Here is a 15,087-nt window from a genome sequence, read left to right as displayed (position 1 = left end):
CTCACATAACTAGTAAGCAGAACCAGGATTTGAAACCAGGTGCCTTGACTCTAAGACTAGTGTCCTTTCTGCTATACTCTGTTGTGATAGAGAGATAGAGAAGGGAAGGCACCTAACAGAGCAAACAGAGTACTTTTTACTTGCCTTTCTATAAGGCTATTAACACTGAGCCATGGATGGTGATGGGGCATAGAGCAAGAGCAGGAAATTGGGACCCAAAGACCTTTCAAGCATGCCAAAGTTAGGATCTACCCAAGGCTAGAGAGCAGGTTGACCACCTCAGGCATGAGTCCAGATGTAGATATGAATTAAACGGCAAGATAAAGTGGGGAATCAGGAACCAGACAGCACATAAAAGTCAGGACAGATATGGGATAACTGGGCAGGCTAAGAATGCAGCAGAAACCAGGAAAGTGGAATGGAAGATAATCCTAGTGAAGAAACACAAGACAGAGGAAATGGCCAAAGGTCAGTCAAAGGAATAAGGAACCGGGAGATACAGTAGGAGAAAACTGAGCACAAAATGGGCAGGAGAGTATATACAAGGCATCAGCCCCAAAGAGACCTTAATTCTAAGGCAATCTTTTGCCATATAATCTCAAAATCTCAGAGCTGGAAGGAACATTAGAGGCCACCTAATGTATGACAACATGGGATATTCAAGAAAACACTGGATTTTAAATTCGAAGTTCTACATTCCAGCTCTGCTACTCATTAGCAGTTACCTTAGGCAGGTCACTTAATGTGGCTAGACTTCAGTTTCTTCATTTGCAAAATGAAAATAATAATTCTTGAACTACCTACATCTTAGCATTGTTGTAAGGAAAAAAAATTGTAACCTTTAAAGCACTCTACAAAAACGAAAATTAATATTGTTAACTGGCCCAACCAGTACCTGAAAAGGAATTTCCTTCATGGCATCCACAGTAAGCAGTCAGCCAGTCGAGAGATAGTAGCTAGGTGGTACAGTAGATAGAGCAATGGGCCTGCAGTCAGGATGACCTGAGCTTAAATCCAGCCTCAAACACTTAGTAGTTGTGACCCTGTGCAAATCATTTAACATCTGTCGGCCACAATTTCCTCATCTCTAAAATGGGTATAATAATAATAATAATACCTCCTTCTCACGGTTGTTGGAAGGATCAAATGAGATAATATTTGTTAAGTCCTTAGCATAGCGTCTAGCATACTGTAGGCACTTAAATTCTTGCTTTGTCCTTCATAGTGTACCTTCCTTTGTAGTCTATTCCTGAAGATCTATAGCTATGGGGAACTCAACTTATTCCCTGTTTGAGTAGCTCCAATTGTTAGAATGTTTTTTCCTTATATTGAACTAAAATGTAATTTACCACCCACCCCTCTCTCCCAGTATTGCCTTAAGTTGTGCCCTCTGAGGCCATGTAGAACAAATCTAACACTTTTTCTACTTGACAATCCTTCAAATAATTGAAGACAGTGGTAATTTCCAGTCCTTTCTCTAGTTTCTTTTTCTCCAAGCTAAATATCCCTGTGTTCTTAAATTGATTCTGCTATTGGATAGTACCTCTCAAGACCCCTTATAGATAATTCTAGTTCTCCTCTTCTGGAGGCTGGTGAATGCCCTTTGTAAAATGTGGCATCCAGAAACCAGACATAATGCTCTGGATGGGATCTGACTTGGAACAGAGTACTGTGAAAATAATGCCTCCTTCAATCTGTACACTTTGTTTCTATTCATGTAGCATAAAATGGCATTAGCTTTTTTTGGCTGCTACATCACATTGTTGACTCATATTAAATGTGTGGTCTACTAAAATCCCCTCGGGTCTTTTGCCCATTGACTGCTGCTGGCCAAATCACCCCCATCCTCAACTGAAACTCTTTTGTTAGGATTCCCAAGCCTGTAACAAGAAGCTCAATGAGGAATGTCTCAAAAAGTGCTGTCAATGACCCAGGTACCACTGATCATGTGACATGGATTTGCTACCACCACATTTTTAGGGGTTCATTGTGCCCAGAATCTCGGACAGCTCAGTCAACACAGCTTACAAGACTTCTGTAGTGCTACATGTAATGCAAGAAAAACAAGGAAAACCACCCAGTTACTAGATTCTTCCCATGGCTTCACTGTTTTGCTAGGAAGAACTCTCATCTGGCTTACAATCTCACTGTCCTTGCAAGACATTTAGCTTTACAATAGCAGTATAACAAAAGGAAGTTCTTAGCCTTGGTCTCTCCATGTTTTTAGCTGCAGGGTACTTTAGAGTCAATGTTGGAGAAGCTAATACACCACTCAGGATTACTGGAAATTATTTCTGCTTCCCATTCCCACAGCTCTACCACCCTACCTTCCTCATTACAACCATATTTCATCTCTCTTCTTTCCTTTTTCCTCTCTTTTCTCTGTCTCTCCCTCTACCTCCCTAAGTACCCTGCTGCTCTTCTGCATAAAGGATCATAGAGGTAAAGAAGCACAAGATGTCCCTACCTTAGGGAAAAGCCCTAGTGGTCTTACCCTATATATGGCTTCTTCAAAAGTGGATGCTAAGTGGCGGACTTGATGACAACCATAATGGGCTCTATTACAACTCTGGAGACTACTATAATGGCAGGTAATGTCAGAAAATTGACAGTCAGAAACAGCTTTGGAAACCACCATGGATGATACTGAGGGTGACTTAAATCTTCCCATACAGCTAAGATGCAGTAGAAAGATTTAGTGATAAAGGGTAGTGATATGCCAGAATCACCCTGGAACTTAGGGATGTGGTCTTAGGGCACATTTGTCCTTTCTCCCTTTTTTCTCTCCTCAAAGATTCATCTTCCTGAGTTCAAATCTGGCTCCACACACTTACTAGCTATATGACCCTGAGCAAGTCACTTCATCCCATTTGCTTCACTTCTCTCATTTGTAAAATGAGCTGGAGAAGGAAATGGCAAGCCACTCCAGCATCTTTGCCAAGAAAATCCCAAATGGGGTCACGAAGAGTCAGACATGACTGAAAAAACTCAACAATAACAACACCACCACTGATACACAGATACCAGTTACCTCAGAATCAACATGTAGGGCTCTATTGGAGGGAGCATTGATAAGTGAAAAAACTCCTTGTAAACAGGATCTGATCATTCCTACCATCCAGGTCAGCCTTGCTTAAATACATTCTAGCTTGTCCTTGTCCTTTCTAAGATGTGGCACCTGGAACAAAATATAATACTTCAGAAGAAAACTGACTAGGGCAGAATACAGTGAGTGCATGGATCAGTCACTAAGGCCTCAGTTTCTCCATCTACAAAATTAAGGGATTAAACTAAAGGACATCCATCAGGGGTGTTCTGGAGCCAACTTGAACAGGCTCACCATTGTTAAATTTTCAGTGTGAGCATTTACACCTTGGAAATGAGCAGAGACTACAAATTGGAGCTTAGTTTATTATTTTGTTTATTGTCTCTAGACCAATACCATCAAACTCAAATAGAAATGGGGGCCATTAAACTGTAATAAAGGTCCCTAAGACAGCATATCAACTTTAAAAAAAAAGCACATATTGACATTATCCATTTTCTATGGTATTTTTATCTATTTTGTAATATATTTCTCAATTCCATTTTAATCTGGTTCAGGTATACTAGCATTCAGGACTGTTGTGAACCATGTGTGCCAGGCCAGGGGTAGGGAGCCTGCAACCTCGAGGCCATATGTGGCACTCTAGGTCCTCAAATGCGGCCCTTTGACTAAATCCAAACTTCACAGAACAAATCCCCTTAACAAAAGGATTTGTTCTGTAAAACTTGGACTTAGTCAAAAGGCTGCACCCAAGGACCTAGAAGGCCACAGTTTCCCCCCCCCCCCCCCAATGCCAGGCAATGTGTTTAATACCTCTGGTCTAAACTTAAGAAAGTGATAAAAGAAATCTTAATAATACTTCAGATTAAATTTAAAAGTATGTTGTACAAAATTTTTTTCAGACCTCTAGAAAACTGATTGTTAAACATTTACCAGCACATCTCTGTCTCTGAGGACCCTGCCAATGCTAAGATGTGAATATTTTTTGGACCGGACCTATACGATTTTACTGGTATGAGGGAACTCCTGAAGAGGAATTCTTTCTACAAATGTGGGGTCAATACACCTGCTCTGCAATTCAGAGTCTTAGAGAGTTGCTTAGGACACTGAGAAGTTAAGTGACTTACCCAAGGTGACATAGCCAGACAGGTAGGATTTAACCCAGGCTTTCCCCACCTTCAAGGCCAGCTTGGTAACTACTACCCTAAGGTGGCCTTTCTAGGCATCTGTGATCCTACAAATAGATTCAGGTGGGGTTAGTCAGAGAAGACTTCCTGCATGGGAGCCAAATGGGAGGAAAGGAAAGGACATTCCAGATTGAAGGTAAAACAGGGACAGTCTTAAAAGCAAAGAGAAGGAGTCAGTTTTGTGTGGAGGGAGGTTGCCGATTAACTTTCATTGAAAAAGAAGAAAAGTAAATTGGTGGACTGGGAATAAGGACCCGAAATGGTGAATCATTTGGGGAACAGAGTTCAATCTCATATAGGCCATGTGCTTAAGAACACATAGAAAACAAAAAAAAATTTTTACAGCGTAAAATTAAATCTATCAAACCGTTTACATACCTCCTGTCATTTGGTCTTCCCTACAATCCTGTGAGGTAAGTGCTTTTATGACCTCTATTTTAAAAATGAGGAAACTGGGGTTCAGACAAGTAAAGTACCTTTTTGAGGGTCACGCAGAGAATGTCTGGGGTAGAATTCGAACCTGGGTCTTCCTGACTCTAAGTCCACACCGCCCTAATTATGGATGAGTGAAAGAGTACTCAGAGTAGGATAGGGAGATTCTAGGGATAGCAGCAGCTACTTGGAGACAAGATAGAGATGGAGAGGGGAGGAAGGGGATACTTAGCTGAGGAAAGAAACATGATAAGTGATGCTAATTGGGATGTTTAGTCATATTTATGGTTGAATATGGATGGGGAAGAGCCTAGAGGCAGCTAGGTGCCTTAGTGGATAGAGCGCTGGGCCTGGAATCAGGAAGACCTGAGTTCAAATCTGGCCTCAAACACTTACCATGTGACCCTAGGCAAGTCACTTTACCTCTGTTTGCCTTAATCCACTGGAGAGGGAAATGGCAAACCACTCCAGTATCTTTGCCAAGAAAACCCCATGGACAATATGGTTCATGGAGTCACAAAGAGTCAGACGTGACCCAACAACAAGCAGCAAGGGAAGAACCTACTGTGGGGGAATACCTAGACTCTCTATCACTTTACAAAACAAACCCAGCTAGACCCTCCACGGCACTGCCTAAAGCTCATCAGACGTAGAAAACGAACTCTTTGGGTTGAAACGGTTTGATGAAAAGTACTAAGCAGCCGTAGGAATGGTGAAGGAAGAGGAGAGTATCTACCCAGGAGAACGTTTTTTGTTTTTTCAGGATGTGACTGTTCCTAAGTCAAACTGAATGCTCACATGCCTAACTTCATCTGTCTGACACTTGAGACAACATGAAGGGCCCTAGTAAAAGAAAATCCCCCAGCCTTCTTCACCGTGCCCTTCCTTGTCTGGAGGGATACCTCATTTTTTAGAAAAACTGGTTGAAGTGAATTGGCTATGCTTATGTTGTTCTGGAAGGGATCTGGCTGCTTGCAGAGCAGAAAAGAATTTTTCATTCAGAAATGGGTTCCAGACCAAGTTAAATAAATAGCCTGGGTTGGCTTTGATGGAGCAAACTGAGTCTGAGGACCAGGGCCCCTCACCCGCTGGGGCGCTTTGCCCAGTTAATTACGGAGGAATTTGGCCTTCACGGGAAAGTGAAGTTTTTCCTGGTGCTGATGGTCATTTGAAAATCAAAAGCCAAAATTAGCCTCCAAATAAAAACAAAGCGACTCTTTTTAAGGTTAGAATTCATGCACTTTTGAACTCTGAATCTCATTTAGGAACTCTTAAATTCTTTCCTCTCCTCATTTTAAACATCATGTTCTCCTCCGTTAATCTCTATCCACACCATAGTCTTAATTTGCTCATCATTATCATTGATAACTTTTCCATTTTGACTTTGGTGATCCAAGAGTTCTTGAGTTTTAACTAGTATTATTTTAGTTATATTCCCTCTTCCGGGAAATTTTCCTAAACTAATCAAGCATTGGACTTTATCTATTGTGTATGCACAGTTGTTGGGTTTTTTCCCCACGATTTAACATTCTGTACATTTAACTATGTTTAGCCCTAATAAAGAATGAATATTGCCTATATCGTGATACATAATTCAATGGTCAACCTACTGAATTGGTCCTTCAGTACAAGCACTATAGATAGATGACAAACTGGGACCATAAATGATCAGAAACAGAGTGGACTGCATTGCATTTGGTGAATTTCTGGATTTTTAAGGATCCTAAGCTGCTGCTGCTGACTCAATTTTAAAAAGATCTTTTTAACACCAATATTCTCCTGGTTATCTGATATGGCTGCTAATTATGGAATACTATAGTCTCCAAAGAATTAAGGTTGTGAGTCATTCAAAAGGCAACAGAGAAGCATGTGGTGGGAGTTAGAAGACAGCAACATATTATCTTCAGCCAAATTTTCCTCCACTTTAGTATTTTTAAATTCTAAATCAATTATTCTTTCTTTCAGAGCTTCTACTTCTCCATCATGTATTCCATTTCCTCCTACTCTGATGTTGTTTGTTTGTTTTTAATTCTGTATTAAGAGCTCTGATTTCTCTCTTAAATTCTTAAATTTCTTTTAAGAGGTTTCTCATTAGAACTATTCTTAAATTTCTTGCTATTGTCCCTTGATCCCTTGTCCATAGGGTTCTCTCCTTCATTGAGCCATATTGATTCTTTCTCTTTTAACATTATAATATTGTTTTCAACATGCTTTGGCTTCCTATGAGGCTTTATTCATTCTGTCTCTATCAGCCTTTCTATTGGATTATCTGCTAGTTCTCTTGAGCTTTGGGAACTTCAGCTTCTCTCTTGTATTCACTTCTACTCACTCACCTTTGAGAATCCCTCTCACTTTTTTGTCTCTTGCTCCTTCCACTAAAGGGACCCATGGAAGTGCTATTAAGGCAGAATCTGTCTCCTCATGTCAGGGGATATTGGGATTGGATGGGCCTGGATCTCTACCCTGAATAACCTCCAGGGGTAGAGGACAGTCCCCAGGCAAGCTGGTCAGTCCCATTTTCATCTAGCCTATCACAACGTTCTTTGTTAGCTGGTGGTTCTGGGCACCACTCACTGCTAATCTTCTGCCCTTCCTGAAATTTCTGTCAGCCTTTCCCCTCCCTCCTTTGCTGATAGTGGCTGAAAAGAATCTGTATCTGCTACCTCTCACAGAGTTCAGGTGGAGTCCTTATTGTAGGACAGTTGTATAGCCACACCATAAGTCATAAGTCTATAAGCTTGCTTGTGCAAACTGGAGGACGGAGGGTAGAGTTGCTTAGGTGTAGGAACTCTGAATGAGTTTTCCAATATGAATTAATGAGACTTTTACTTTGTATGTGGATTCTATATTCTTAACTTGTGAATTACACAACTGTGATTGCTCTATATCTGGTACGTCATCTCTTTCTTTTGAGGATTTGAAGTTGGAGAAGTTTGTAAAAAGCAACATAATTGGCTATCTTTTCGGTCATATAAAAAAAACATGCACAGGAGAAGTATAAAGGAAGTCATCAGAGAGATATATGATTGGGAAAGGTGGGCAGTCATGTAGCAAAAGTGAGAGATCATTGATCAAGTCAGGGAGCGGGGTGGGAAGAAGGGACCAAACATTTGTGAACATCTACCAAGTGCCAGGCACTAAGCTAAGTGTTTTACAGATATTATCTCAGACAGCATACTCCATTAGAATCTACACAATGTCAAGAGATCTAGAGGAAGACTTCCATTTTGTACCTGGATATCCTAGGAAGGATTTATGAGGGAACATGGACAAGAATTACATAGGATAAAAAGTATAGATGTATGTAATGAGTATTGTTTGAAGGAGGACCAGCAGCAGTGAGATCGCAAGTCCATCAAAATATCAAGATATAATTTTATATGGTTATAAATCCTAGAACATCTTGATCAAGAAAGAATCAAGATTTCAGGTCAATGGGGAGACTTACGATATTCGTAAGTAGGCTATATACAGCACACTACCAGTGGTGACTTGTGCAAAAGAAGTGGCAATACATCATCAAAAAAATGCATGACAAGAAAAGGAAGTGGGACTGACTAGAGAAATGCAAATCAAAACAACTCTTAGATACCACATCTCTCCTGTCAGATTGGCTAAAATAACAAAACAGGAAAATGATAAATGCTGGAAAGGATGTGGGAAAATTGGAACACTGTTACATTGCTGGTGGAGTTGTGAGCTGATCCAGCCATTTTGGAGAGCAATTTGGAACTATGCCCAAAGGGCTATAGAAATGTTCATACCCTTTGACCCAGCAATACCACTTCTAGGGTTGTATCCCAAAGAAATCACACAAGCAGGAAAAGGACCCATATATACAAGGATATTTATAGCGGCTCTTTTTGTGGTAGCCAAGAATTGGAAATCAAAGGGATGTCCATCAATTGGGGAATGGCTGAACAAGCTGTGGTATATGAAGGTAATGGAATACTATTGTGCTATAAGAAATGGGGATGATACGGACTTCATAACAACCTGGAAAAACCTACACGACATAATGCTGAGTGAGCGGAGCAGAGCCAGGAGAACACTGTACACAACCACAGATATATGGATTCCGTGAGGACCAACCCTGACAGACTTCGCTCCTCTCAGTAACACAAGGTGCAGGCACAACTCCAAAGGACTCACGATGGAGAATGCTATCTACATCCAGAGAAAGAACTACGAAGTTTGAATGCAGATTGAGGCATACTTCATGCTTGCCTTTTTCCCTTCTCTTTTGTTTTTGTTTTTGGGTTGTTTTTTCTTTTTTTTTTTTTTTTGGTTCTGTTTCTTCTTTCTCATTATTCATTCCATTGGTTGTAATTCTTATAAATTAATTCAATGCAAAGTCATTCGTGGTAGTTATATGAGATTCCATGCCGTCTTGGGGAGGGAGGGGGGAGGGAGGGGGGAAAATCTGGAACTCAAAATTATGTAGAAGTGTCTGTTGTAAACTAAAAATAAAAATAAATTTTAAAAAAACATTAAAAAATAATAATAATAATAAAAAAAGAAGAAGAAAAGGAAGTGGGCCTATCACATAGTGAGGGCAAGGGGTAACACATAGAAAGTCCATATGCTGCAATGGCACCCATAAAATATTATGGAAGTCTCCAGTATCCTGGACAGATTCTCTAGGGAGGATTTATGGGAGAATTGGGATAAGGATCCAGAAGGGAAAGAAACAAGTACATGAAGAATGACCATTTCCCTGACTATGACATCCATCAATAAATCTATCTTGGACAGACTTGAAGATAGATAATGAGGTTGACCCAGAATTGAGTAAGAAAAGAAAAGAGATCTGGATTACATTTGGGAACTGAATGATGCCTTTAATGGCCCTGAACTTCCTCCAGAAACAAAATCCAATCATCGTCTTAATATCAACGTTCAACCAGTGATACTGTAAAGTCATGAAATACCACAATTTCCAACGAATCAAGCTATGGATCATCCAAAGGACGATGGGGAGGCATGAGGAGGCTGCATGAGTAGTATTACTACTGAAAGATGGAACATCATCAGAGAGATGTGGGACCAGAAGAGGAGATGGGCTGATCGTGTAGTGAGAGCATGGGATAACTGCTTGGATTGACTGCATGCTCCTATGGTATCTATCCAACCATGCAATGCTAAGACATCTAGAGTAGGGTCTGCAGAACACTGGAGATGGACATGAGAGATGCTGTGGATGCAGTGTGTACAAGACGTTAGAGCTCAAAATCTCTTCTAGCTTTCAGCTCCAAATCTAGGTTACCACAACTGTCAACTATCACTCGACTTGAAATAATTTCCATACATATAGTGCCTTGAGGTTTGCCACAAGCTTTACATATGTCATCTTGTTTGATCCTCACAACAATCTTGGAAGGGAGGTGCTATTTTTATTCCCATTTTTACAGATGAGGAAACTGAGGCAAACAAAGGTTAAGTGACTTGCCCAGGATCACACAGCTGGTAAGTGTCTGAGGCAGGATTGGAACTCAAGTCTTTCTGACTCTGAGCATCAGCACTCTATGCCCTGCACCAATGGAACCAGAAGAATTAAGTTCAAATTCAATTCTACCACTCACTGATTCCCTAAGTAATCTCCAGCAAGTCATCGCCCCTCTGAGTCACTGTTTTCCTCCTTAGAAGATGAAGAAAGCCAAACTTACTCTACTGGTCTGAAGGTGCTATTGTGACAAGATGAAATGTGAGAGCACTTTATAAACAATTAAAGCTATATAAATTAATTAACATTTTCTTTGTAATATGAACACCATCAATAAGCATCTTGCTGTTGCCAGCTTTTCCAAAGCCCATTGGGAAGGAATGAGTTTCAAGAGTTGGGTCTATGTTTTCTTCCCTTTTTGAAGAACCAATGCCTATGTCACCCCCGAATGGACATTAAATGTGAGCCACGGATGATAAGGAATAAAAGAAGGAAGACAGTCTGACTCTTTCCCTGGCAGCCCTGTGGTCCTTCTCAAAGATGGGTACAAGTTCTGTCTGTATCTTACTCCAAATCACTTAGGAGGTAGGGAATTTTAGAAGATGAAAAACTAGATTGATGTATTTGACTACATAATGTTAACTATGCTTCAGGAACGTGTGGTTTATTATGATTCCCCTGTGCATGCTGTCAGGGCTTCATATTGCTAATAACAAAGGTAAGAAAATTATGATGAGGCTCAGAAGAGCTGCTGAGTTGTAGCAGAAATGGGGAAGGAGTTTGCATTTATAGAAATTGGAAAGGTTTTATATATATATATACCTATATATATATCTATATATATATATACACACATATATGTATATGCATATACATATATGTATGTGTATACATATGTGTAAATGAATATATATATATGTGTGTATATTAGGGAGTGAGCTAACCAGATTCCTCTTGGGAAGAGAAAGACCTTGGAATGATTCTTCTTGGCATGTGAGTTTGGAAACCAAACTGAAATTAGATCAAATCTCCTTAGGATTAGATGACTGTGATTTGCCTCTTGGAGGGGACTTTGTTCTCTGAATAATTTGAACATGAGACAGAAGGGTTAGCAAAAACTCCATATTGTGTTCAGATGTTGGCTAATGCCAACCCAGGCTAATGGCTGTGTGGATAACTAGAATGTTGTTGGGGATGCCAACCTTACATGCCCTCCTCTGTGCCAAAGGGCCTTTCAGCAGAGTATCCAGACTGGGTAATTAGATGCATGTGGAAGGAGCTCTCACAGATGCACATCTGTAGTCTCCACAAGCCCCGATTGTCAGGTCAGCCACTCTCCTCAAAGGCAGCAACTCTGATTACAAACTTTGTAGTTCTGGGCTATTTTAGCCTAGAGACTTATCAGCCCTTTCCCAACAGCAGTAAAATACACTCTGAAACCCAACCCAGAGAGGCTCTAGGAGTGGGAAGTATTGCTTGCCCTTGGCTTTGCTGGAGACCACAAATGGAGGAATTGTTAAAGGCCAAATGTCTTCGAGCATTGGCCTGCTTAGATCGCTAAAAGCCTAGTTCCAAATGTGCCCTGTGTAGGTGCCTATGCAATCCAGGCAGTGCAGTAAACTAATTCTAGCACTTGGGGCCAAATTTAATTGAGGGAGGGTAATGGGGTGATTTAAAGTATGATCACTTTTGAGGTAGAAGGGAGACTGGGGTCATGGGAGTTGAGGAGGTTGAGCAATTGAAAGGCCAGGATGTTTTAAAAGGAGCAAGGAGTTAGAGTGAAGAAGATTGTGAAGCAGAAATCAAACTTACTGGGAAAGAGGACTAATGACCTAGAGGTCCAGAGAGAGCAACAACAGGGATCTGACAGGATTTAGTGAACTTTTAAAGGGGGAGAGTTGACTGTGGAGTAATGGTAGCAAAGTATATGTTAGGGAACGTAAGAAAAGGAGCCGCCAGCCTCGGACCAAGGGATGTGGTATCATCAAAAGAAAGCTAGGTTTCAAAGAGCACCTGGGATGGAAGGAATGTAAAAAATAGTTAAGGAGAGAACTACAGAGTTTGTTAGCAATAGAGAAGGACTAAGGATGGGGGAGGGGCAATGGAGAAGAGGCAAGATGGAAGAGGAGGAGGATGAAGACTGAGGAGTTAAATACACTATGGAAATAGGACAGAAGGATGGTGCAGTGTAGCAAATACTAATTCCTCCTCCACATTCTCTTATCACATCCTGGGTGATCTGCATTCTTCCCAGGAGGCAAATCAGGAGCAGTCCACTCTTTTGCGAACAGGCAGCCCAAGGAAAGGAACATGAGAATTACTGATGCTGGGTTGTGAGTGAAAGCCCAAGGAAATGAGCCAGAGAAGGTTTGGGGTGCACTAGGAGTTCTCCCAAGTTGTGTTGCCCCTTGGAGGAGACTTTGTTCTCTGAATAATCTGAGCATGAGACAGAAGGGTTAGCGAAAACTCCATATTGTGTTCAGATGTTGGCTAATGCCAACCCAGGCTAGTGCCTGTGTGGATAACTAGAACGTTGTTGGGGATGCCAACTTTACATGCCCTCCTCTGTGCCAAAGGGCCTTTCAACAGAGTATCCAGACCCCATTTGGGGTTTTCTTGGCAAAAATACTAGAATGGTTTGCCATTTCCTTCTCCGGAAATGAGGAACTAAGAGGAACTAAGGAAAGAAGGGTCAAGTGATTTGCCCAGGGTCACATAGCTGGTAAGTGAAATCACAAACATGAGTCTTCCTGTCTTCACGTGTGGCATTCTATCCACTTCACTACCTAGCTGCCCAAGTTGTAGCCTAGCTCATAGCCCTGCCTGCTCCCAGCTAGTTTCAGATCTGATGCAATGCCAAATCCCTAAGAAACTCATAGTTTCCATTCTACATAACCTGGTCTTGAAAATCATGTTCACACAGCCACTTAGGAGCTTTTAATTACTTTTGAGGGTAGTGGAGGTTTGAGAATCTGTGTTTTCAGGTTGTGGCCAGTATTTCAGATCAATGGGAAAGGAATAGATGCCAAATTTAATAAAAGATACAAGTTAAAAGGGGGCACTTATAAACTACACAATAACAATGAACTGTTGAAATGGAGAAATATTCCACGCATTCTCCGCCTACCCACCTCTCTTCAATATCTTACTTTCTTATCTAGAAGAGCACAAAACAGATAATCATCAACAGAATGCCAAGCTGAGGCCTGAACCCTATCTTGTTTCTTTCTTTGGTAAACAGCAAACAAGTCTTGTTAGAGCTTAATTTATTCATTCTAGGTACCAACTTATTAGCAAAACAGCTGGTGATTAAGTAATTGAGATTAATATCAGACCCATGAGGCAATGGGAAACTCTGAGTGGCGGGAGATGGGAATTTGAAATTGCATTTGGAACCAAAGGGGTGGAAATCTTAAAAGAAAAAAAAAAGCTTGACTCAAAATATCTCTGTTCTCTCCATTAAAGACAGACCACAGCTATACAACCAACCAAGTAAAATAGAATAAACATTAAAAGCCCCACCCAGCCTGTGAACTTTGTGCTGCAGTAATAAATACAATATGATATTAAACCATGTTTGAAGTATCAAACTAAATGCTTATTAAAACAAAAAGTACTGGTTTTATTGTCATCTTTGGCAAGGGGGTAGGGTGGGGTCCAGACCTGTGATTTCAATGGTGTAAGAAATTTCTCCTGAGGAAACCCCCTTTACCAATGCAGAACTTCAATAACTATGCAATTTAATGTTATCTCAGGCTTCAAAAGAGGTCATGTGACCTGCCCAGGATCACATGGCCAGTATGTATCAGAGATGGGAGATGTGACTTCAAACAGTCTTTCAGTTTCTGCGGCCACTCCCTATCTACTATGCCATGCCCCCTTTATTTTTATTAACACGTCTAAAAAAAGAATAATGGTAACTAAAATTATTCCCAATCTCCCTCCTATTCCTTAATCTCAAAATCTCCCAACAAATTCATCAGCCAAAATCATAGTTCTCTCCTGGAACCTTTAAAGTCAAAAGGTTATGTTTCCTAGTGTACCAACATGGGCACAGGAGGTCTGCTTAGTCCTGCTTATGGAAGCTATGGCATAGGAGATCATGGATCTCCTCTTCACCTTTACTCTTATAAACAACAAACAAGGACACCAAATGGAGAAGCCAGACAGAGTTAGGAACTCACCAATCATCGCTGGTATCTTTGCCCAAGAATGCCAATGCCTACTTTGCTACCTTACATGAAGCACATTAGTAAGCAAGGGAAGATTTGCAAATAAGGCTTAGGCATAGGGAGGAAGCCAGTCTAATACCCACCAGGAAGCTCATATATGGCTCTGGGTTACTACCTACCAGCTTCTAGATGTTGGACTAGAACCACAGACTGAGGGACTAGGTGGGTACACCTATAGATGTGTCATCTCCCACATTCTCCTACCTCTGGGTGGGCTTTCTCCTAGATGGAAGTGGAGAGATAGGGAGCAGAGTTCCTCAGTGGTCCCGATGGTAGCTTGCTTACCTTTGCCAGCTGTATCTGAAGTTTATTTTTCACATCTGTCACCTCAGAAATTCGGGTGCTGAAGGCCAGATTGGTAGTAGTAAACTGCTTCCATATTCGATCTGATGAGCCTTCCAGTAGGTTCTCAGCTTCTTCTCGCAGCCGGATGGAGTTGGCTCTCATGTTCTGAGAATGCCTGATGTTATCATCAGTAAACTTGGCCCATGTCTCAGGTACTGAGACCCTGGAAGAAAAACACACAAGAAATTAAAATGAGGTTGAACAGTCAGATATCACTATGGGCCTTCCTTTCATCTCATTTTTTCAGGAATAGATGGGAAATGACTATGATATCTTGGGCCTTTCTGAAGTCACAAAGATAGGGTCTACCATCAGCTCTCTGATTTAGTTCAAGCTACGCAATGTTTATTGAGTGATTATTCTGTAAAAAGTTCTAGCCTTCCTTACCCATGAAAAAAAAAC

The 15,087-nt window shown here is 40.9% G+C and overlaps 1 protein-coding gene across 1 annotated transcript in view; it reads right to left on the bottom strand.

The window, feature by feature from the left end:
- TEKT5 (tektin 5) overlaps nucleotides 1–15,087 on the bottom strand; it is a 67,422-nt gene that overhangs the window by 32,057 nt on the left and 20,278 nt on the right. The window contains exon 5 of the mRNA XM_036739498.1: nucleotides 14,626–14,848. Coding sequence (XP_036595393.1) covers nucleotides 14,626–14,848 — 223 coding nt within the window. The remainder of the gene's footprint in view (nucleotides 1–14,625; nucleotides 14,849–15,087) is intronic.

The sequence above is a fragment of the Trichosurus vulpecula genome, chromosome 9 (genome assembly GCF_011100635.1).
Source record: "Trichosurus vulpecula isolate mTriVul1 chromosome 9, mTriVul1.pri, whole genome shotgun sequence".
Lineage (NCBI taxonomy): Eukaryota > Metazoa > Chordata > Mammalia > Diprotodontia > Phalangeridae > Trichosurus > Trichosurus vulpecula.
The sequence above is the reverse complement of the archived record's forward strand: the minus strand, read 5'-3'. Positions and strand labels throughout refer to the sequence as shown.